Source organism: Mya arenaria, chromosome 2 (assembly GCF_026914265.1).
Source record: "Mya arenaria isolate MELC-2E11 chromosome 2, ASM2691426v1".
In the NCBI taxonomy this organism is placed as follows: Eukaryota; Metazoa; Mollusca; class Bivalvia; order Myida; family Myidae; genus Mya; species Mya arenaria.
Window position 1 is genome coordinate 14,770,106 of NC_069123.1, and position 26,450 is coordinate 14,796,555.

General features: G+C 35.1%; 1 protein-coding gene across 4 annotated transcripts; it reads right to left on the bottom strand.

Moving 5' to 3' along the window:
• Window positions 1–128: 128 nt before the first annotated feature.
• Window positions 129–14,194, bottom strand: LOC128209785 (uncharacterized). Of its 4 annotated transcripts, none has more exons than XM_052914013.1 (5): window positions 14,080–14,155; window positions 7,750–7,806; window positions 2,305–6,120; window positions 1,849–1,924; window positions 129–1,734 (listed from the first exon to the last, which is right to left on the bottom strand). In XM_052914013.1, the coding sequence occupies exons 3-5, from the start codon at window positions 6,093–6,095 to the stop codon at window positions 517–519; spliced, it is 5,085 nt and encodes a 1,694-aa protein (XP_052769973.1). In that variant the 5' UTR covers window positions 6,096–6,120; window positions 7,750–7,806; window positions 14,080–14,155; the 3' UTR covers window positions 129–516. The 4 variants fall into 4 exon arrangements, with proteins under 4 accessions (XP_052769973.1, XP_052769956.1, XP_052769982.1 ...); XM_052913996.1 differs by lacking the exon at window positions 14,080–14,155 and adding an exon at window positions 10,229–10,459; XM_052914022.1 differs by lacking the exon at window positions 7,750–7,806 and having other exon boundaries at window positions 14,080–14,194.
• Window positions 14,195–26,450: the final 12,256 nt, after the last annotated feature.

Consider the following 26,450-nt stretch of genomic DNA (forward strand, 5'->3'; position numbering starts at 1 on the left):
CACATTTTGAACATGATATTCTTAATCAAACAAATTTCTTAAAATTGTCTATCGTAGAATTTCTTCGTCAATATTTAAAACGTACCAGTCTGAACTGTTTTGGCCGGGGACATAAAAACAACAACACACGTCTTTTTTGTTTTACTTTACACATCAAACCATAACTGTTAAAACATGTTTTAATCATGCAAACAACATTCTATTTACAACGTCAGCATTTTATTCTGTAAAGGTATTCAATCCGATTTGATCATATACAAAGATACATACCGGAACAAAGATAAATATACAACGTGTCATGAATGTTGTTTAGTTCTTCAAAACAATCCGGTTCATTTCGTTATTTATACTTTATACTACATCAAAATGATAAAGATGCTGCTGGGAAAGGATATGCCCTGATTAAAATTGGATGGTGGGTTATAATGTAACATACATAACAACATAACAGCAAAACTGTAAGCACTATTCAACCGAAAGGAACGTACATTAACTTTTTCACCGTTAATAAGCAACTTAACTCTTATTCGAGGAACCCCCAGTGGACCCTTCTTCATTTGGTTCTATTTGACCAATGAATTCTTCGTTTGACTCAATATGGCCAAGACCGCAAACAATACTTTTGTTCAAGGCATCATTTGGTGTGCATATTTCATATTCCGCACACAAGTCTTTCCACATCTGCCGTTTCCTTTCATTTGGCTCCTTTTGACTATATATATGCGTTGCAGACTGTTGGTTTGATTGCACTATGGTATTATTACTCTGTAACTGTTCAGAAACATTGAGTAACTTCTGCTTAAGTGTCACCAGCATGCTCACATCTATCGTTACACTAGTGGCATTCTTCTGAGGAGATAATCCGGGGCAAAGATATGCCGAACTTATTATATTATCGACCATCTGAACAGCACTTGAAATGTCCGTGTTGGCACCAGTATTTTCGTGCAACGGTTTACCTGTAGTATGAGCTGGTGGAGAAAAAGCAGTTGAGTTCATCAATGGCAGTGTTAATGCATTGAACATTGGAGGGCTGAACACAGAAGGTGGTGATTGAGAAGTCTTGACCTGAGAATTTGAATCAGCCTGAGGGTTTTTAGCAATTTCTGGTGTGCAGACAATTGAAGGACCTGGCATTTCTACGTCGTTAATAGATGTATTTAAACCTATTGCCACAGGTGCACGATTACACTGAGGTGTAATTACAGACGATGTTGCTGTCGATGATGCCACAGAATCCATGACCGTATCAGTTTGTAATGAACCAATTGTTTTAGTTGTAGATGCACAGGGAAGTGCAGACGAATGTAAGTTGTCAACACCGATTTGTGTATTTTGTGCCTCCGTTGCTTTAGTTTTTGTCTCTTTAACTTCCTTCACATATTTTTTCGAGGATAAGGGTAGCTTTTTGGGTTGTATTTTTTCTTTCCCTTGTGCCTTTTTGTCTGCTGATTTTGATCGGTATGTTCTTGCCTTTTCATGCACTTTCGTTTTACAAATGTCTTCAGTATTTCCACTGACAGCAACAGGAGTCTTAACAGACACTTGTGTTTTACTGCCTCTAGCAGACTCTTTTAAAACAGGCGTCTTTCTCGATAACGGCGTTTTAACAATATCTTTAGCCGTCTTTTCACTGACAGATTCAGACCGGATGTTTCCTTGCACTTCATGTGTCGTGTCCACAGGAAAGAGGCTTTGGGCTGGACCTGGACCAGATCTTGATTCAGACGTGATCTTAAACAAAGACGTGAAGCCGATTTACATTTGTGTTTAACTTCATAAATCATCGCAAAATTCTAGTATGTACTAAAAATTCAAGGAGTCGAAAATACTCTAAGAAAATGGTACCTCCATATGTGTATCCGCAGGAACAACATCGTTTTTTGAATATGGAAGCTGCACTGGAGGACTCTGCAACGTCATGCTGCAATAAACCAAACATTTGTGCACAACCAAGTCTCTTCAAATTCATATCATTGAATAATTCAATTCGTGACTTACACAAAACGACCATGCTGATTGAATCGTAATTATTGAATGCTCGCCTTTTGATAAGTGATGGAAGAATGATTGTATATTATATCGTTTACGAATGATGTGTACTGTGTAACAGTATGCATTGTGGTAAATCCCTTTCCTATTGCGGTGCCATAAAATACGTACAGATAGTTATTTAACCTGTGATTCTTCATGTACTTACATTTCATTCACATTGCTTTTGAGTCAATTTATTCCTTGATCCTACTGACTTTAATTTGGCTAGTATTTTGTCCAAAATAAAGTGAATGATTACAATTGACTTACTCTCTTTGTTGGTGGAAAAAGTCCTGGAAATCCTTGAACACTTCACGAACGCCATCCTGGTTGTAGGCTTTAAGTATGGTAAAGTCCATCATCATACACTTCTTCTGATCTAATAATGTCAGTATCTTATTGTCATCATGATGTAAAGTGAACTCCAAAGGAGTGAAACTTTGTTTACATGATTGACAAGTGAGGCATTTCACTAAATTCACGTTTGTAGCGCTGTTCTTCACATTCAGGTTTTTAGGATTTAAAAATGCAACTGTTGTAACATCTCTACCATCTATTAAAATCTTTTCATGTAGCAAATCAAAGCCCTTTTGACAAACATTGTTGTCAATATCCATTAATTTAGTGTTTTCTGGCAATATTTCTGACTCAACCTTGTCTTTTTTTTCGACAGGATTGTTAGATGTATGTTCTTTCTTTTTGTACATGTCTGGTGTTTTTATCTTTTGCTTAATTAACCCAAGCCATTTATGATTGTCTTTAACCTTCTCTTCACATTTATCAAGTTTAACTTTTTTGGGAGTACATTCAAATGGTGATTCAGCTAGGACATCATCATCATCGTCACTGCTGTCTAACACTTTCGTAATTCTTTTAACTTCTTTTTTCCTTTTCCGTTTGTTCTGTTTTGAAACAGTTGCAACCTCCTCATTCATCTTCTCAGAAAAGTCATCTTTATTCAGTAAATTTTTCCCGGCCTCATGAAGACGCTCACTAAATTTTTTCTTTTGTTCAACATTTACTTCTTTGACAGCACACACCACACTATCATCAATATAAGTCATAATGATATCTTCCGTCTGCTTTGCTTTAGTGTTACTCGATTCAAAAGCCTCATTTTCATTAGACAATAAACAGTTTCCAAAGTCGATCGGTTGAAAATCATCTGGATCAATGTCTGACATATCGTTTTCTTTGTCTGAATAATTAAACATTTCATGCTGGTTTATCTCATTTGCATGATTTTCATTATTACTGATCTGACCAGTAAAATCATTTGAATTTATTTCAGATAATACACACGTCTCCTTTTCAGTTTCATGAATATCTCTATGCTCTGATACTAAAATATCTTGGAGAATATCATCATCTGCACAATTACTTTTAGACTGATCTGCACAATACGAATCTACCTGTTCAGTGTCAGTAACCTTTGTAGTATCATTCTTGTATTTTTCTGTCTGCATTTTCATTTTCATTTCTTTAAAAACCTTAAGGCGTCTCTCTGATTCCCCCTGTCTTTTTTCACCCAATTTAATATATTGATCCTGAAAGATGCATTGGGTATTTTGGCTTTTATGCTTCTGATGTGTTTGTGATTGGTGCTTTGCATTACTCTTTTTACTTTCCTTTTTCCTTGCATGTTTATTTGAATTTGTAATAATTTTCTCACTTAACGCTTTCGACTCCTTTGCGATCTTACTTTTAGAAACATCTGTTGTCTTATTACTGCTGTTCTGAGCATCTGCTTTAATTTCTTTTGCGATTTTCTGAGTTGCTTGCATTACTTCAATGTTCTGGATATTTGATGTGTTGCTTTCCTTTATTGGACGCTTGTTTATGTTCTTCGAAACATGGCTTCTGTCATTACTTTGTGGCAGTCCAACTGTATTTGTACACGATTCAGGAATCTGACCTTTTGAATCACGTGAAGATATTTTCATACTTGTGTTTTTCACTGAAGCAGATTCGTCTCCGATGTGGTGATTATCAGCAATTGTTTCAGCACTTGAACAGTTTTTCGAAGTGTCACTACATTTGTTTGTACTGTCAATATCAAGTGGTGATTCCGTGATCAAAGGTGTATGGTTTTTGGTATGTGTAATTATATAAGGTTTTTCAGATGACTTTTTCAATTCTGAACTGTGGACAGTTCTTGTTTCCTTAATAAGAACCCTTTTCTGATCACCCAACTTGCTGTCTTGCACTTTGCCAATAACACTAGTTTTTGTTGATAGTTCTGGAGTTTCTTTGTTTAAACTAACAACACCATCGTTTGTTTGTTTCTCTTGCTGGTCTTCGATATTGACCGTATTTTCAATTGCTGAACCTCTTCCCTTTGTCTCAGATGTAACAATATCTTTAATTGTTTCTTTATTAGGAACCCCTCTCTGGTCACTCAACTTGCTTTCATTCACTTTGCCTATTACAATACATTTTGATGATAATTCTGGAGTTTCTTTGTTTTGATTAACAGTACCATCAATTGATAGTTTCTCTTGCTGACCTTTGATGTTGTCTGTAATGTCAATTGCTGAACCTCTTCTCTTTGTCACAGATGAAAGAGCACTACCGAAAACAGAAGCAAAACTTCCTACTTTTGCATCTTTTTGGAGTTCATTTATTGTCGCAAATAAGCTTTTCAAACCTTCCTCTGAGTCTTCCTTTGTATTATTTTCTCTAGTGTCAACTTTTACATTAACATCATCCTGCTCAATATGTTTATCTTCAATGAATTTGTCCTTAATATTGTCGTCGCTCCTTTTATTTGACTTCATTTCTTTACCGGCATTTTCTTTTGGTTCATTTGTTTGATTTTCAACTTGCTTTATTGTATTCACAACAGGAATTTCAACATTTGCTGGAATTTCATCTTTCTTGATTAAATCTTCCTTTTTACCATTACCAACAATACTTTCACCTTCATCTTTTAAAATATTATCTTTAAGCAGATCATCACTCTCTCTATGGTTTGATTCTTTCTTTTCATTTCGCTTAGCACTTTCAAAATTAATTTCTTTCCTACTAGCCAAAGCTTCCGTCTGAAATTGTTTTTCTTTGTGTTCTATCCCTTGAAGCAGTTTTTCATTCTGATAACTTGTGCAATCTACATACTTTGAGGTAGTTTGAAATTGACTCTTTGATTCAGACGATAACACGTTCATTTCAGGACTCAACGATTTCATTGTCTCTTTTGGTGATGTAATGTCTTTTTCTTTTTCTTTTCTATAGCTTTCTTTAATGGAAGACACAATTTTCAGGTCGTCTTCTCTATTTCCGCTGTTTCTCTTCCGCAAAGGTGACTTCTTTTTCACTGCAACTGGTTTTGCTCTAACAAACTTCTCTGGACTGTCATCACTAGTATCTAGGGTTGAAATGCATATTTTCAACCCAGTTTGGCTCTTCTTTTCATCAGAATCTTCATTAACGGCTTCAACTTTTCTTTCACAATTATCAAGATCTAAAGTTTGCTTCTTTTCATTCTTTCCATTATTGTTAGAATCCATCATTGGTAAGTCGTCCGACGACACATCTTCAACAGAACTTCTTTCACCACTTCTTTCTCTATCATCTCTTCTATCCCTAGATTTATCTCTCCTTCTTTTACCCTGCCTATCCCTCCTCTCATTCTCATCTCTATATCTACCACTTCTTCTGCTTTCATGCTTCGACCTTTCTCTATAATTTGAATATCTATTTTCTTGATTCTCATCTCGATAAGCCTTATCTCGATATCTATCATCTCTATTTTTCCTGTAATTAACATTGTGTCTGTTCGTTGGAGGACTCCTTTTTCTAGGAGGAGTTCTCTCTAAGCTTCTACTTCCGGTTCTTTTTCTACCATCTCGGCTGGAATTCCTCCTTCTTTCTCTATCAGGTTCATATTCAGGACTTCTGATTTGCTTAAAATCCTTCGCACGATAGTAATCAATATTTTGCGGAATTTCAGTTGGCGTTGGTACACGAGCACCGTGATAGTCTTCTTGATAATCTCGTGAGTAGGGCTGAGGATGCTGCTGGTACTGGTTGTTATTCCATTCATTGTACCATGACCCTTCCATTGAACCCCACGGTCTTTCTCTGTCCCTAAAAAATACATTAGAAATATGTGAATGGATTTTTATATGCAAGCCATTGTCAGAAGCTTTAGAATATAGACAACAGACACAGAGGAATAAGCTTAGCACTAGTATGTCTTCTCTCAGATTAACAAATGTCATAACTTGACAATTAATTATTCCAAAGTTATGGGCCTTGCCGTTCATATCGTTTTTGGTGATATGTGTACCAAATTTGAATTGGATATATTTCCATTTGTTCAAGGTAAAAATGCACAGCTACCTCGCCGACGACAACAGGGCTATGAAATTACTCATTATACATCGAACAATATTAATTCATGTTAATAATAAACACTTTTAAAGGTGATACTATTTTGAACTGAATAAGCATCAACAGCATAAAAGATATGATACGAGTACATAATGCAATTATTTTTACCACTCTGAACCGCATGCACTTAAAAGGCTTAACCACACCTCATGAAAAGCATTGATAGTTTGGTTGTTATTGGATTAACATTTTTTTTACAAAAAATATACACAAGAGTCCCATTTTTAAAAAAATACCACGCTTACGATTAGAGAACCAAGTTTCTCGCAGTACATTCAGCATTATGATTCAGCATTCATGAATAGCATAATGTGCTTTGACTTTAAACGGGAAGATATTCTTATGATCTAGGTTAACTATTACAATTCATTCTTTTGTGTAAAGATTTTAGGTATGAGATATAAAAAATTAACCATAACAGATTTTCAAAATTAAGTTCGAACTTAACTGCCTATGAACAATAAACAAGAGTTTTAACGGTTAGTAACTGATTAAATGTGTGAAAATCAGCTGTAATAGAAGTACTTTAATTTGAAAAGTATGTTGCCTTGTACTTAACTTCATTTATGAAATATACTAAAAATAACTGTAATTCATGCTTGAACCAAAAAAAGATACCTTGCAAAACTACATGTTATTTTTTGAAGTTTAAATAAAAATATATCACACAGTTCATGTGGGTTATATACATGCATTACGTTGTTTTATCAGTACTAGAAAGAAGCATAAGAAAATATAAACACCAATGCCCATAACTGTCTCTAATAAAGATCTGGCAAGTTCACAATATTACTTCAAGTGAGACTCACAACAATAACTGTCAATCAAAACATACAGCACCTGACAGAATACGTATTTTATCAATCATGTTTGACGTGTATAATACACTGGTATAAAAGGGTCTTTATGACCATTTATTTCATTCTGTTCCTTCACAAGGACAAACAATTAGTTGATACATAGAAGAGTTAAACACATAGCCAGTGCTTTCTTCCTCAGAATTTGCTTGGCATTTGGCTTACCATTGAAGTCTATTTTGTTTTCATATTTTAATTTTAAAAATTTCAATCCAGATACCTTCCTTAATTCAACAATTCATAACAATATAGCTGACTTGAATTCAATGGTGAGTTAATTTATAACTTGTGTTTGTAAAACACTTAAAGTGAAATCTTAATTACTATTGTTGACTTTCCATCTTTTTGTCATTACTTATACATTTAATTTCAGTTTTAGTATTGTTAATCTGGTAAGGAGATGCCACATAACGAAAGAGTTCAGGTTCCAGCAAAGCAATACAGGATATATTTAAGCGTAATGTACCGGTGATCCTGGGAACGATAACTCCGACAGTGTACATGGGTGTACCGCTTATCGAACCTGAAAATGGTTACCTTACTGTTAGGCAACAATTAAAAATACTTCGTTTGGCCTTACAACACACAAAGGTTGAAACCGGGTTTATGTTTAAACTTTTTGTTACTGAGCTTGTTTCTGTAGTTTTTCGCATAAATATTGAAAAGACAGCAAGTCTTTGACTTGTAAAATAAAACAGTTCTGCAGCAAGATCTCGTTGTTACTTGCTGTAAAAATACAAGACGTATAAAGGGTAAATGAACGTGGTTTATATACACAAGATACTTAATTGAACAGCCTAGCAAATTATGCGACGTAACTGCTGCGCGTGGTTTATATACACAAGATACTTAATTGAACAGCCTAGAAAATTATGCGACGTAACTGCTGCTTTTGTAGAACGGTTCTTGCCCTACAGCAGAAAAGTTGAACATTTTTCCAACATTCTTCTGAAGTATGCTGATATTCCAGCGGATGGATAGATAACACCTGGAATTAATCTCACAGAGTCTGCAAAGAATGCTGCCCGAGCGAAGCTTTCATGTTCGTGTGGCTAACCATAACAACAATGGATCAGCAAGGATATTCTTAACAACATGAAACATATACAGAATTGTGGGACAGTATTGATAACAAGTCAAAACATTGTATTCCTGTTTTGAATATTAATATTTTTTCTTAATAGCAGAAACAGAAACATCAATGTTATTCTAGTTTGTTATGCATTTGTTTTCTTTGAAGTCTAAGCTTCAATTGTAAAAACAATGGTCGCATGAACTCAAAAAATAATGTTCAAGTTTGTTTCATAACACTGCAACGTGTAAACAAGTATCAAATGAGTAAACAAGTTCCAATGTATTAACGAGTAGCAGTATTGTAAACAAGTATCAATGTGTAGACAAGTAGCAATGTGTAAACAAGTTCCAATGTGTGTATCAATGTGTAAACAAGAAACGCTGCAATGCGACGAAACCAGGTTTTTAATGATTGACAGAAGAACTTCAGCCTGTGTCTGTTTTTCTATTTTTAGTAACAGTGACCTTGACCCTAGGGACCCCAAATGCAATCCATTAAAAGGTATCCATAAACTCTTCCTTTATACCAAGTCGGGTCAAGATATGTCAACCCTAACTTATTCAGTTTCAACCATTCTTCTATTTTTAGTAACAGTGACCTTGACCCTAGGGACCCGAAACGCAATCCCATGAAAGGTCTCCATAAACTCTTCCTTTATACCGAGTTTGGTCAAGATATGTGGACCCTGACTAAAGTAATTCAGTTTCAACCGTTTTTCTATTTTTAATAACAGTGACCTTGACCTTGACACTAATGACCCCAAACGCAATCCCATGAAAGGTCTTCATAAACTCTTCCTATATACCAAGTTTAGTCAAGATATGTCATCCCTAACTTAAGTTATTCAGTTTCAACTAGTTTTCTATTTTTTAGTAACAGTGACCTTGACCTTGACCCTAGGGACCCCAAACGCAATCCCATGAAAGGTACACATAAACTCTTTCTATAGACCAAGTTTAGTCAAGATATGTCAACCCTAACTAAACTAATTCAGTTTCAACTGTGTTTCTATTTTTAGTAACAGAGACGTTGACCTTGACCCTGGGGACCCCAAACGTAATCCCATGAAAGGTACCCATACACTCTTTCTATAGACCAAGTTTGGTCAAGATATGTCAACCCTTACTAAAGTTATTCAGTTTCATAGGTGAGTTTGACGCCGCCCGGCCGCCCAGCCGCCCGAACAACGACGTTCGTCATATTAATAACCAGGTTTCACTATGTGAAAACCTGGTTAACAAGTAGCAATGTGTAAACAAGTCGCAATGTGTAAAAAGTAGCAATTTGTAATCAAGAAGCTATGTGTAAACAAGTTTCAATGTATGTATCAATGTGTAAACAAGTTTCAATGTGGGTATCAATGTGTAAACAAGTATCATTGTGTAAACAAGTATCAATGTGTAAACAAGTTTCAATATGTAAACAAGTTTTAATGTGCGTATCAATGTATTAACAAGTTTCCATGTGTCAACAGGTTTCAATGTGTAAACAAGTTTCAATGTGCGTATCAATGTATTAACAAGTTTCCATGTGTCAACAAGCAGCAATGTGTAAACAAAAGAGACAGAAATTCTATCATTTTATTACATAAAGCACAATCTATTATTTCAATAGCATTGATTTTTTTAAAGAGGTAAATGTTTGTTAGTGAGAATATTTTCCGTTGTAGTTAAATTATATTTTTTATTTTAATAACATCATATACTAGTATCATTATTGCATCATATCCCAGTTGATTTTTTCTTAATTTTATCTACAGTTAATGGTATAACCTAAAGTTATAACAAAATAAATGTTCATATCATGATATGTTAAACAAATATATATCAAAAATGATAATACATTTAACTGATGAAAGCAAAATACTTACATGGTTATCACCTCTTAGAAATTGTAAACACCAAATAGCAAGCATATAACAGAGTGTATTATCCTACACTCTTAGTCTTTAATCCAAACTGGCTGTTAAACTTAACACTTTTTCACAAACTTTTTAAACTCCAACTGAAACTGAAATAAATAACACACTGAGCTAATAAAATATGTCAATATTTAAATCAGCAGTACCAAGCCCCGAGATATTAAGATGTTTAACTCTCAATTTCCCGCATTGGTCTGACAATGTGCGCGGTCCCGCCAATGTTATATAAACCTCACTAGTCACATGATCAATACAGGCGTGTTCATACTCCAAATGATTGGCTAGGATTCAGGTCAGTGATTTTCTAACACGCATAGGTAGAGTGTTCTGCTATTGTAAACCCGCGGTTTACATGGGCCATAAGCCAATTAATTGCCTAGCAACCTAGATACCCTGAGGAGATTTATCACAATTTTGACACTTACTCGTCATTTCCTAAACACATTATCTCATGAATGGGTCAGTCTTTACCAAGAGATGTCAAAGTTATGTGTACTCACGAGAAGCTTAATGTATTTACTGTCTAACTGACATAATTTGTGATAATAATACCTTCAACTAAATGAAATTTTAGACATTTTCTAATAAACTTAAAAAGATCATGTATTTCATTAAGACGATAATTTTAAACTACGAGCTTTTAATCACTTCTAGTTGTCAACTGAGATTCGCGTTTAAATCATTCATTTATTTTTTAGAAATGTGTTTAAACCTATGATGTAGGTGATAAATTATAATATAAAACTAAAATATAATCGGTCATCTTAAACAAAACGAAGTTTTATGCACATTGGTTCAACCACTGAGTCGATGGAGATCGATATAAAAAGCCACTCTAAAAAGCAGTCATTCATCCATACCATAAAATCTCATTGTAAAGGAAGTAGCCTCGTTTTAAAATAATTGTTCTTTATCCTTAATAAATATTTCATAAGAATCCTCACTTTGGTATAATGTCAGTTATATGGCGTTATCACTAAGTATAGCTATTTCCTGCAGTATACTTATAATAATAAGCAAAAACAAAATAATTTTTGAGTCACTGGTATATTTTTAGATGTTGCAATAATAAAAACAGAAGGAAATTTATTTACTTTAACCTGGGATCAATAACAAATCCTACACCCAGCATAAACTTAACAGTTTTTACATATTATGTATATATGTACCATAATTTTAAGTGGCCAGTTTCAGGGGCAGATCCAGGGTTCGATGTAAGAGGGGGTGTAACTAAGGGGTTGTAAACTTTTGCCCTTTCCCCCTCCCCTCCCTCAGAATAAAAATAAATTTGGTTTAAATTGTTGACAGTGGGTTTGGGGAAACTGGCCTAAGAGGATTGTAAAAACTTCCAAAATGGTGCATTTTGGCATTTCCTTAAATTTCTTTTAGGACACATAAGTATCAATTATCATTTCTCACATCTAGGGTTGAGACAGGATCTAAATAATCACTAAATGATCTTTCAGTAATTGACATTTTGTGTCAGTATTTAATTTGCTTGGAGACAAATATAATTTCACTTTTTTATTGTTCTGATAAGCACATCATCACCAATCATTTTTTTTTTATCAAACTCTGTATCACCTTTTAGGAGTATATAAACACATACATGTTTTCATTTAAATAGTGAAGATTTAGTAATCAATAAAGTAACAATTTTGTGAAAGACATTATACTCTCTTTCTCTCTGTGTAAAACTTTATGCTTTACTTTGTGTGCATCTTTTAAAAACTGTGTGAACATTCTAAGTGACTCAATTTAATTGAACAAGCTAATAATCAGTTTTCTACATTTTAGTTAAATTATTCATAATACTCTGTTGTTTGTTACTGGAATAAAAAGTGAAAACAAAATGGCGCTGCACGTTTCTTTTTGTCGGAGTAAAGTTATGTGGCAGACATATGCATAGTTGTGTTGCGGGTGCAAGGCGCACAATGCCGCACACCCAAACGGTCGCAGAAAAAAATATATATTAATGTAATATCAATTGTAGCCCCTCCCCCCAAACCCCAGGTCTGGTCCAAGTTGTAAACCGGGGATAGTGGGGGAAATGGGTCATGTTTTAACTTCCAGGTGGTCCCGCAGTGCCGAGTGAATCGGGTGCTATTGTTTTCGTGGCAAAAATAGCTGGGAATGGGCCTAACCTAGGATGTCCCCGGGATGATGGGGCATTTGGCGGGGATTTTACCAGCAGTTTGTCTTCACAGGACAGGGATTTTACCTGGGATTGGTCAAGGTCATCGCTATTCCCCGGACCTGGGGGGGTGGGGGGGGAGAGAGAGTTACAATTGTGCAGAAATGAACCAAGAAATACATTCGGTTTATTGCACCAAGTAATTGTTAGGGGTTATTACAATGAATTTCTCATAAGAAGTGGTTTAATGTGATATAGTTGCATTTGCATTTACATTTATTTGGTAAATGCAAGTTAATAATTAACCCTTTAATCAGCTAAGTGGTCAAGGTTATATTTGTTTATATTTTGTCTAGACTCCAGCCTCTCAACATTGCTGAATTCTGATTTACCAAAAAATGTACGGCAGATTTGAAAAATACTAACATCCCATTGGACAAAATAAAATATTGAACACTAAAAACAATCAAGTAGGCTCTATCCAGGTTTGTTTCTAATGTTGGTGTTTTTTCTATACTAGCCATTGTGTGCGCATGAAATTCTGTATTACTCACTTAACAAAGTCAAAAACAACAAAAATATTTGCATTAGTTGTTTTTGCCTGACTCAATATTTAAAGTACCATAAGTAAGTTTTTTGACCTCAGTAGAGGAGTCATAATCTCATGACTCAAAAGTTGATATATTATGACCCAGGGCAGTGTTCATTTCTTCTAAAGAATAATGACTAGGGGAACTTGATTCTAATCTATGGGGGTCGAATTACTTAAAAAACTACTGCGAGACTGGAAGGTCGAATTCACTGGAAGGTCGAATTCACGAAGATGAAGACATGAGCACAAGCAGTAAATGTACTTTTTAAAGCTGCACTTTCACAGATTAACTATTTGCCAAATTTTTTGTCTTGGAATGAGCCAATTTGTACGCAAATGTCGGAAAACCGTGATATTAAAGATCGGCTGTTAAAGATCAAATAGCAGTTTATAATATTTACGCTTGAAAATTGATATTCTATGGCTAAAACCCTTACTAAAGCTTTAATAAAAGTGAAAATTTCCGCAGTTCCAAACAATTGAGATCTGTTCTATTGTGTTATCTTATATGACTGATTCGAACACACTGATCCTAAAATCAACTCATTCCGAGACAAAAAATGAAAGGTAAATCTGTGAGAGTGCAGCTACTGCTTTAAATGCACTTATTGATTATCAAATTTATATGATCCCTTTCACAATGTACAGACTCTTAAAATATTCAGGTATACCATATATACATGTCCATGAAAACAACATTTACATCTTTATGAATTTATTTCATTTATGACAATTGCATTTGAAACGCTTATACAAAGTCAAACGGTTACTTTCAGATTAATATCATTATCAAGTACTTTCAATAATATAGTAATATTTGTGAACCAGAAGTTCTTAAACATTTTTAAAACTAAGACACAGAATGAAAAATGAGCTTTTCTATTTAAACAATATTATTTACGGAACATTTTATATTAAATAATCTAAAATATGAATATTGCAAATCAAAAAACATCATTTACTCAGTTCAACTTTTTGACAATTTCTTCCACTATGCAAGGTTAAAATGACCATTTCAAATGGCTGTAAAAACTACAAAATTAAAGCATATAAGTGGTTGAAAATAGCACAAACCTGCAAGCCCTGCACCGGTGAAATGTCTTCCGGGCTTGCTCAAATTCTGGGTTTCATACAGCAGGACTTGTTCAAAAATGTAATGCCAAGCAGTAGTATATGAATTTGGTCTTGTTCATCTAAAGACTTAAATTTCAATGACTGAGATATCTTAAGTTAAACGGAAAACATACTTCAATAAGTGAACAAAGAAACTCATTATTGCATTATCCTCCTCTGGGAAACATTAAACCACTTTGCTATAAACAAAGGCAGTCATAACAACCCCCTTTCCTCACATTTATAACTTTAATAGGGCTAGAGTGTATAATTACATGAATCATGTTTGTAAAATTGAAGGTTTCAAGCATCCTCAGTACCCAAGTGTAACATAACCCTATTATTATGATATAATTAGGCCATGATATGCTGGGGTGCAGAGGATGGGGTTTGAAGTTGCTGGACCATATCCCAGCAGGTCTTTTCAGCTATAATAAATACCATCTCTGACCTTGTGTATAGCTTATTTAGTACAATGTACATTCTTTTCTTCCCACTTTGACCATTAATATTTGACAATTGCTGATCTTACAGACATCACCTTGTCAACTTGTGGCATGTGGAGAGGTGGTCATTATAACATAATTGATTTGCACCATACTATGGGGGTCTTAACTGGTCCTATCAAATTGTGTGACGTTATGTAAAATATAAAAATTGAGATAATACGGTTATGAACAAACACAAAGGCTGAATTTAAGCTATCTCTTTGGGACAAATGATGATGCATGGCTATATAATATTATACAATTTATATAATGTTAAATAAATGCAAATTCCTTTTCAGCTTTGTAGGATAAGCCATATAAAAGGCTGTTTACAATATCCAGCTGTCTTAATACCATTTATTATTTTTATTTTCCATTCTGTTTCTATTCATATTGAAATGGGGAAAACGATTACATTTCTTTTTTGACTCAAGGGATTCAAGGGATTTAATTACAAATTGCAAAAGCAAAATAGATTTATGGTAAATTATATCACATTCTCGTAACTTTAGAATGAAAAGTAGTTCCTACAAAGTCTTTGTTTTCATTTTCTTTTTGCAACAGGTGGAACTCATGCTTCATTATGTGCATTCATTACCTCTTCTTATACATATGTCGACACCGTGACGGTGACTTTGTGGCTGCATAATTATATCTTTTTGAATTATTATTGTTTCCAATATTGTTTTATCAAATAATTATCATACTGATTTCATTTACTCTTGGTTGACATTTCTATAATAGTTTAACTTTTAAATATCATCTAATTGATAGGTAAGAATTATAAAAATGCTTTAGGCTGGGTAAAATTTCCCCATCTTATCATCATATGTTTCATACCTATCATATATTATAGCGTATAGAGATTAGTCTCTGATTGCTTATCTGTTATCTTTTAATCTTAACTGTCACTTCAGAGCAATTCTCTGAATTTGAACCTCTCAATTTGACTCCTACCTCATGTATATAAACTGACCATTTTATATTGTCAGGGAGTTGAAATTCAAATGTGAAACAAAGCAGATCTCTGCATGTTTTAAGGATTTTCGATCATTATTAAGTCATTTCGGACACTTTGAAATTGTTTAGAAAACTGGGACATTTGGATAACCATATATTGTCAGGATTTCAAATTGTTGTTATAAAGTTATTGAATGTTGGATAACCATTACACTCAATAAAAGTGAATAACTGTTTGGACTAGTTTTTCCTCCTACCTGTGACATATGTACACCCATAAATATAGTCTAAGTGGGTAAATATAAGTTAACAATTATGCAATCATCATCCTAATGATCATCAGCAGCAGTTGCAGCAGCAGCACCACAACCACCATCACCATCATCAGAACAATCCACAAAATAATCTCAGATTCTAGGATCATGTTATTCTTTTACTTCTGAAGTATTTTGAATTAAAAGAAAAGCTTATAATTTAGCAAAATTTAGAACTTAAGCTTAAATATACATGTCCAAGAGATAGAGAAGTACGCTTCAAACAAGTTACATCTGTCGCCATACAAACTGCAGCAATAAAATCAAGACGGGTCCATGTCAGGTCAGATTTGAAGGATATTAATAAAGCAACAGTAGGAAACAGCAGGGCCGCTTTGGAATGGAAACGGCAGGGCCGTTTTGGAATGGAAATGGAAGGGCCGCTTTGGAATGGCATGAAAGTAGCTTTGGAATGACATGAAAATAGGAATCATACGCTGTTTTTGGTCGTAGGGTTTGCAAATTGACAGTATGATTGAATCGAGTTAGTTTACCCAGTGGTCAGTGCAGTAGGAATTATCAGCCATTTTTGGCCACAGGAGTTTCAAAAGTTGACAGTATGATGAAACGAGTTGGTCACACACAATGGTCAGTATAGCACAATGTATATAAACTGCCTGAAAGTCTCCGGGCAGAGGAACTGGAATGAACTTTAAATACCTAAAAATGTAATTTTGACAAAAGGAAACTCTGCTGGATAACATTGTTTGTACTTGGATAACATTTTGTTATAACTTCCTTTACAAATAGATGTTAAATTAAAACACTAAAATGTGATAAAGGAATAATGAATATTTACTGGAAGAATAACTTAATAAAAACTCTGCAATGACATCTTAAGTTGTAAATATATGCAACAAGTGATAAAGAGCTAGACAAAATAAAATTGAAATAATCCTATTGAATGTTGTTTTCAAGAGTGAAGACGGTAAACTTTCAAGAATCTGGGTTTACCGTAAATAAAAATGATAAAACTAAATTTATAAGTAGTAAAGCCATAGGGCAACAATCTACCACCCCCCCCCTCCCCCATGTCAGACAATCTTTGATGCTGCTGCTGATCCTGCTGCTGCTGATGATGATAATGACGATGATTCTTTACTATTTTTTTCATGAATCTTTACCATTCTTTCCATTTTATAAAAAAAACAGTGAGTAATAATTAAATGTGTGTTTCTTGTTTTCCGTATCAATATGAAATAAAAAAACAAGCAGACTTTCCTGAACAGGATTTTTGGTTGAGGACAGATGTGCTCTTATCTTGTTCAACAGGCCTTTAGAAATTTTATCAGATTTGTAAAATGTCTAATGGTCTTTCACAAATACTTGTATTTTAATAGTGTGTTGTTTTTTTTATATTTATAACAAGTGCATTACAAACAGATGCCAGCACTTGCCCTTTTCTTGTTCATTTATAAAGGGCATATATCATAAGTAATAAACTCAGTGCTTGTTTCACAAGAGTGATGATGCAATCTTGGTGTAAATTTGCATACAGTCATTATGAACCATTAGTATAAAAGTTAAACAGTGACTGTGAAGTACAATGACAACTTCAAGACCATGACCACACAATGTACACTAAAACCCCCAAGACAAGCTGAAAACAAAAAAAACTGCAAAATAATTGAATAAGACAGGTTGACACCTGATGTTTTATTTCAAATGGTTATTCAATATTGTCAACCAGTTTTCGATTGGTTAATGACTCAATAAAATAAAACAATTGACTAAAATCAAAACAATTCAAAGTTTCCATTGTCAAAAATACCAGATAACTCGTTACGCAATTATACATTTATTTTGCAAATAATACGTATTGTAAGTATTATTTGCAAAGAAATGTATAATTTGGTAGTTATAAACCTATACCTGAAGGGGATTTATCAATAAATATGGTATAAAACCCCTGTTCTGTGGAAATGGTGGTCCCATAGGTATACGGACATTTGCCCCCCCCGGACATTTGCCCCCCCGGATGTTTGCCCCCCTTTTGGACCATGGCGGACATTTGCCCCCCCGCCGTTTTCGAGGGGGCGGACATTTGCCCCCCTCAATGTTCGAGGGGGCGGACATTTGCCCCCCCTCCATTTTCGATGGGGCGGACATTTGCCCTCCCGGTTATATAAGTAATATTCTAGACAAACCTATACCAAAATTGCTTATTAACCAACATAACTCCAATTTGTGTATTTTGCATGTCTTCAATCAAATAAAAGCCACGACATAAGAGAAGGGAGACTACTCGATAATGCGATAACTTTAATAATCTTACAAACTATCAACACCAAACATGTGTTTGTATTAAAGTGCGATCCAACACTACAATTAAAGCAATCCCGATCGCGCTAATTACCTATGTGTGCATGATATCAAAGAAGTGTTAATTAATGAGAAACAATTAAAGCAATCTCGATCGCGCTATTTACCTCTGTTTGCATGATATCAAAGAAGAGTTAATTAATGAGAAACAATTAAAGCAATCTCGATCGCGCTATTTACCTCTGTTTGCATGATATCAAAGAATTAGTGACAAACATACAAACTGGTGTAAATCGGTTGGCAGTTTGCACGTAAATTGAACAAATAGTTAAAGAAAAAAATGTTCATTTTTTTTATAAATTAATATATTTTTAATATCTTGGTATAAACTTATAAAACCGGGGGGGGCAAATGTCCGCCCCCTTGAAAACGGCGGGGGGGCAAATGTCCGCCCCCTCGAAAACGGCGGGGGGGGCAAATGTCCGCCCCCTCGAAAACGGCAGGGGGGCAAATGTCCGCCATGGTCCAAAAGGGGGGCAAACATCCGGGGGGGCAAACATCCGGGGGGGCAAATGTCCTAGAATCGGTCCCATAATGTCGGTTTCATATATTCTGTTTGAGTTACCTCAATGGAATAATAATTATATTTATCTATATGAGTTTAATATATTTTGGGTAACCACCAAAAAAAACCTCTGCAATTTATTGTATCATCTGAACTCATGCAATAGATAAGTATGCTAACAAGTTATACCTTACAAATGAATTCCTCCACTAAATACAGTATACATAATTCACAAACTGTGACCATTTATACAGATTTATTTATCAAATATTTCATATTATTTCACTTAATCTATACTTAACTTTCACCTCACATTTACCTAGTAACTACATGTAAGTGAACCCTATATATCCAGGAGATTTAACTTACTTGCAAAGTCCCAGTTAACATTTATAATATTCCACCAAAACTTGAGCTCCTATGAGGTATAAACTGACCTGCAAAATAGGTGCAAGATGACCCATTCAATTGATCCACATGTTGGCTTCTACAAATCCCTAGAGAGGTCACTTCCTTTCTTAATAGTGGATTTGCAGATTTATGGCTTCCAGGGTTAATCAGGGGCTTTATCTGAAGCGCCAAGAAACAACCATTGGTTTAATTGGCCATAAAACAAACAAAAACAATAATCAGTAACTGTTAGGAATTGTTTCTTTTTATCTCAAAACTATCACTCTGTCCATATGTTTTTTCTCTGCCAACATTAAAGTTGACTGAGAAGAGAGAGACACAAGTTTTGCACAAAAATGTTGATTTTGTTCTTATTTATTAACAAATTTGTATAGGGCATAGGAAAGTGGCACCTGGAAGAATCATTTTCTAATCATCTTGTGGGCCAATAATTGGCTTCATTTGATCTGCAATACCCTTGTTCTAAAATCAAAGCCTTCTGTAATTTGATAATGGACACGTGCATGCCTCTTGGCAATATTTTAGCATGTTGATAATGCACAGAAGTGCTGCAGTGATTTTTTTTATTTATTTTTACTGCCTTTGCCTTGTTGCAAATTGGGAAAAAATGTTGACTTTGGGAAAAATCAGGCCAAAATAGCTTAAATAATGGTAAATAAACATGTTCAAACTTTTTATGCATACAGTATGCTGTGAAAGAGTAAGTTTGTCAAGGTTTTTTTTTATATTTCAAGAAATTCATTGCTTTTTTTATTCATTATTAAACGTAATCTACAATAAATCGAATTGGTAAAAAAAAAATGGGGGGAAAAATGGACTTTTTTTCGCAAGGGGAAACATCCTTTGGAAGGCAGTACATTGCACCAAAAAAACACTGTGCTAGAAATGACAGGCCCTTCAGATTTTTGTTTAAATCGCCATGCTTAAAATGCATTTTAATGCATTTTCTGGACTGAAACATTAATAGTTTGAAACAGTATGTTTTATATTTAATATATTAATACATCATCACAGTGCAGCTGAGAATGTTCACAGTATAACATTCCGTTATAGACGGGAGTACGTATGTTTACTTGGTTGGTAGTATGTATATATGCAAATTAACAAAGCCCTGGTTCTGTGTGGATAGAGAATTAACTGTCTATAAAGACCAGCAGACCCCTTCAGGGTCGAGCACGCTTCTCTGAAGGGATCTGTTGGTGTTTGTTTGATGTAGCACTTAACAATTGTAACTCAGGATTCTTTTTTCCAAAAAGATTTCCTTGAGATTTGCTAGTGTCTTAACAGCCCCACACAGACCACTACAGGAGACAATTTCTTGGACAGAAATACCTCCACATAAAAAATACATCAAAATGCACAATTTAAGACTAAAAATATCAAAAGAATTCTTGGGATAAGACCTCCAAACCCCGACATCCAAACACCCTGCCAACACTTCAACCATAAATATTTTGGTTCTTTAGGGAGGGAGCGCATAACAAAAGCCTTCTCTGTTACACCATTAATCCTGAAGCTGCCCTTGGTATGTGCCAGGGAAGATAAAGAGTATTCATGGTTTTCTTGAAAGTGTATTCATAACATTTATCCTAAGGATGTGGATTTTGAAATAGCCTCTTTGGCCCCAAATTGGAGACAATGAAGTGGCTAGGGAGCTATCACAGCTTATTTATTCTCATATTGACTTTAGCAAAGATTATATTCATGGATATCCCTGCCTATCTGATTAACAGACTTCAGATAGTTCAAAACAAAGCAGTAAATGTGACCAATACACCATACAGCCATCCTAAATATCTCCACTGGTTACCTGCAAGGGAAATTATCATTTTCAAAATTCTTGGCTGGGCAGGGAAAAGCCCCCTAACTCCTACTTGAGGTCTTTCGGCTGTTATATAGCCACTAGGTCTGCAGACTTTTATTGTTAAACTGTGTTCAGGTAAAATACCATGGACCTATAAACCATGGATTGGCAACTCTCATCTGTGTTAATGCGATAATCTCAAACTCACGCGTGCAGCGGGATTTCATTCCAAGATCTTACCGTGTGGTCATTTTCGAGACGTCCGACATCGGCCGAATATATACATGTAGGAAAACATTAATTAAAATTGACTTAAATGCGTGGTACTTTTATTTGAGTTGATAATAGTCCAATGGAATCTGATTAAAATCACAGTTATTAAATATAATTAAATCTATAACGAACAAGGCATTATTAGCAGAGTTGGCGGAAATAACCGAAGATTGCCGTTAATCACCGATCGGAGATTCGGCGGAATTTTTCGATATTTGCCGAGCGCGCGCCAAGGATTGTGGGTAAATTATTATTTCTTATCGTTTCACCGATATGGGGCAGTTGCCAATCCATGCTTTATAGGTCCGTGAAAATACAAACTAAGAACATCTGATGTAATTCAATTTATTGTTCCCAGAACCAGGATTCCTGACTGACTTAAATAGCTGTGGTTGGACTAAAATGGTGGAATGCTCTTTCTAAAGACATAAAACATTAAATATGAAATGACACAGAAATTAAGGAACTTGAACTTATTTGTTTAGATCAGGGCTTTTTCTGCCCATTTGGGGAAAAGAACCCTAAAGGTTTTTGAAAAATTGTGTTGCAAAATATGCTGAAATTGGAAAGTTTTACAGTTAAAATAACAAGCGTTTCAGTCTCCTGTGAATGAAGAAATTATTAAAATATTAGTTTTTTTCCCTTTCAAAAGACCTGAACTGCCTGAAATATCAATCCTTGGGGTGTAAATGTCTATTGCAATAAATCATGACTGATAATGATTCATTCTGATCTCTGAATGTGATGAAAATCAACCATTTCTGAATTAAATATCCCAAAAACTTTACATCACAAAATTAATTAGGATGTGGAATGAACCAGTACAGGTAAAAAGACTTTCATAACAACAAAAAAAGAAATTGCTTTTTTGAAGTCTGTTTTGTTTTGTTTTTACTTTTGATTTGGATTTTTTTCTGAAGATTGGGAAAAATATCATCATGATATATTTTGTTAGGGGAATGGGTCTGATAGTCGAACCCGTGGGTACTATAGAAAAACTTAGGCCTGTAGAATATTCTATGATTGATGAGTTTACTTTTTTATATATATGTATAAGACTGTAAAAAGCTGATGCACAATACTTTTTCATCTATACAAATGTATTTGTATTTAGTATACAATAGTTTTATTAGTATTAAAAGAGAAAAAATCAAGCAACAAAACTCTCAGAAACAATAGTTGGCGGGATAACAAGATTTTGAGACAGCACCATCACCACCAAATTGTAGCAAACAAGTTGTAATATTTCAACAAAACACAATTTATATGTAAACAATATAGTTCTATGTGTCTGCACTATTGATAGGACACCCAGTTTGGTGATAACTGGTTGTATGTTAGCCAAATTTAGAGAGCAAACCCAGTAAATACTGTGACTGAGGCTGATAATCAAACCGACTGAGATATTCTGTCTATAACAGTATGACCTGAATTGGTGAAGGTTGGACCAAGGATTCTAAAGTTATTGTTATGACAAGACCGTTTTAGGTAATTTCAATAATAATAAAAGGCTGCAATTCCCAATCTTCATGGTAACAAAATATTATCTCAAGAACAATGAGTATGGTATTGTTTGTAGTAGTCCTGGTTAAACAAAAAATCATGGATATTATTTGTAAGTAGAAAATTTGCCTTTGAAGCAACAACATAGACTTGTCAACTACTACTAGAGTTGTCAAAATTAAGTAAATAATCTACCCTGCATCTGTCAAAACAGACACAATGTCCACAATTTAAGTCAAGGTTTTATTACTAAATGAAGTAAAAACATCACAGTGATCATTTTGTAAAGAAAATGACAAGACAACTTGACAAGGCATAACATATAAATGTTTGTAGAATACAATTTCTTTGTTTTACTTAAATCTATGAAACAAAGGGGTAGATATAATTATATATGAGTAACCTTTTTCTTTACAATTACAACAAATATTATTATGATGATACATGTGCTGAAATGGTTTGTTTTCATAACTTTTGCAGTGTTTTTTCAGCTTTTTTTGAAAAGGACTCTACTGTAATTTGGGGAAATTATGGCAGTTGAAATTCCATGACATTTTATAACTTTCATATAAAACCCTTACAATTACAATTTGGTGAATTTAAGAAATATGACATTTGCATGGCAGTTTGTGTTAGATCTTTTAAAATGTCAATCAACATGTAAGTTCACTTTTGAATGTTGTTTACAATTATCTTGTATCTTTATCATGTTTTTGTTGCAGTAAGTTAAAAATTTGTATGAAACATCTTTGGTTTAGGAGCAAGTTTTGGGGTGGGGTCACCTGGCGCACCTAGCTACAATAATGAGCGATCAGGGATACTTTGTTATTATTTTGACATTTCATGTGTATTTCTGTCTCGAGTCTGCCCCCCCCCCCCCCTTACAAAAAACCCAAGTTTACTTTCAATGTCAAAATCAGAGAAAAAAGTTCGCTCAAATCGAACCAGACCTTTTAAAAATATTGTTTGAGGGGGTTACCATAAATAACTCTCTGTAAATATAAATATTATATGCAGGGGGGGGGGGGGGGGTGAGCTTATTAACCGGGTTATACCCATTTGGCGAGCATCACATTATATGCCATATACATTTCTGTTTTTGCGGAGGGTCACACGTCAAAAGGTAAGTTATCCCCCCTCCCCCTCTTGAACGCAAATTCCTGGAGCTGCCCCTGTCAAGTGAGACATTGTCACTGACATGTGTAATGCCATGGAATATTGCAGACGAGCAAAACGTTAAAATCAAACACGAACTTTTCGAAATGATCACTGCTCATTCACCGATAATTCAATATAATAAGTTTTTTTGCAATATTAAACATTAAATTGTATGAATGACATAGTGTGCAAGACAATAATTGTCACTTACCAAGATAATTTTTATTTTTGTTTTCGAAAATTCCCCCAGGAATTTCCAAGTCAGCTTGATTGAAATATTGCTTTTAATCGATGGATTTCCCGGTTATAATTTCGGAGCACTGAACAGTTGATTCTGGAATCGATTCGAACTCCACGGAAGTCTGCACTATTTAAAATTCCTTTACAAAGAACACTTTTCATGATAAAAATAATACATGATTGAGTATTTGAATATCACAGTTTACACGAGATTGGGGGCAATTTTAAAAATTACCAGCCCGAGGACATCGTGCAGAGACACAAAGATACGCGAGTTTCATGTATCTCGTGTATCTTTGTGTTTATAAATTTATACTGGATTGGTCCAAGTTTTAAATACAACATGGTATAAACGGAGTGAACTATGTGTCACGTGTTAAATTGAAATAGCTTAGATTCCGTTTGATCTGAAAGGTATAAATCATGGTTCTCTAATTGCCTGGTTTGGATGAAGTATTCTGACAAAAAAGACTCCAACAAATTATTTCTATACAAACATGAAATGCTTATTAGATCTACTATGTAGAAATTTAAAGGTCGCTATTTTAAGACTGAACCTTCGTCAGTACATTTCTAAAATGAAAACTACAGGGACTGACATTCTTTAACCCAGCCGCACCTTCAGATGAGCGGGTGAGTCATGTTCTATATCGTATAACAGCATAGTAATCATTTTTCAAAAATGTCTGTATCCAAGGTCCATTTTTGAAAAATGATTAGTCATACTCCGGCGGACCGAAAACTTATCCCGAATATGGGTCAACGACTTCAAAATATTAAACCTCTTTAAAGTCTGGTTTGACACAGCAAAATAAATTAGCTTTTTTTATCATTTCGCCTGATTTCAAAATTTCTGTTTAAAGTTGTGTTTCGATGAATAAATTATGTCCCAAATACTCGTGATGTTAAACGAAACCAGTAATTACCTTTTCTGAACATTAAAGCAGATGACCTTTAGTTCAACGGTCTTTGCGTTTACAAACTTAACTACCCTTTGTGCTCATCTGGCATGTTTTTATACTCAAGTCACCCCGAACCCTTAAATAAATGTCACCGAGTATTTATGCTTTAAGTTAACAACATATGCAAACGAACATACTTATAAACTTGGCGCGAAATCAAATAATTTTGCACCTGTCAATTATGTTTGAGCGTGAGTTTGGAACGCTATATATTATCATTGAAAAAAAATGTTTTAGTTACTGTTTACAGAAAATGGATATAGATAATTACAGGGGCGGTTCCAGGATTCGATGTTAGAGGGCGCGTAACTTAGGGCGTAATCTTTTGACTTGCGCCCCTCCCTCAGAACCTAAATTAATTTGGTAAAACTGGAAGGATAGGAGATGTTTAAAGGGGTACTAAGTTGTGGGTACAACGGCAACATCATGGAAGCTAAATAATGGCAGGATAATGAGAGTCAGTAACGTAGGTGACCGGGTGGGGTGGGTGGGGGTGGGGGTCGCGAAATGGTTGGTACCGAAGTCGTTGGTGTTGGTGTTAGCGTAGGGTAGCGGTTCCAAGGTTGAAAGTCGGCTAAAATAATAACGACGGGTGCGATTATATAAAATTGGGAGGAGGGTATTGAGGGTGAACGGGGTTGTGACAACGGCTTGGGGAGGATAAGAGCTATTTAAAGAGGAACGAATGTCAGACCGTGTTTTTTTGTTTGTTTGTTTTGTTTGTTTGTTTTTTTTGTTGTTTTTTTTTTTTTGGGGGGGGGGGGTCGCGAAATGGTTCGTGCCGACGTCGATGGGGTTTGGGGCAGTGTAGGGCAGTTGTGAGAAAGACGGCTAAAATAAGGACGTGGTAACGATGGCGATGTGCAAACGGAAGTTTTTAGTTTCCTATGGTTAAACTAATGTCGAAGAGAGTAATAACGGCGTTGACCCCGGAAATATATAGCGGGTTATAACGGCCAGTGTAGGAGGAGGAAGAAGTAGGAGGGAAAAGGTACTTATAACGGTGACAACGGACTGGTGATAAGAGTGATAACGACGACGACTGGGGATAGTGTGCGTGTGGGTAGGGGGGGGGGGCATGACGGAGACAGATAACCAGGTGGTAACAGTAGCAATTAACGGGAGGCGTAGTAATGACGAAGGGGGATGGTAACAATGGCAACAAGAGGGGTAATGATGGCGAAGGGGAATCTTAACGGCAACAGAAAGGACAGTGACGGCGGGGGGAAGGTTTCAATGGCAACGATAGGGGTAGTGGTGGCGGAGGGGAATCTTAACGGCAACGGGATTGGTAATGTAAGCGAAGGGGTAGGCTACACTGACAACGGAAGTGGTAACACTGGCAACGGGAGTGAAAGTGCTGGCGAAGGGGAATCTAACAACGGCAACGGG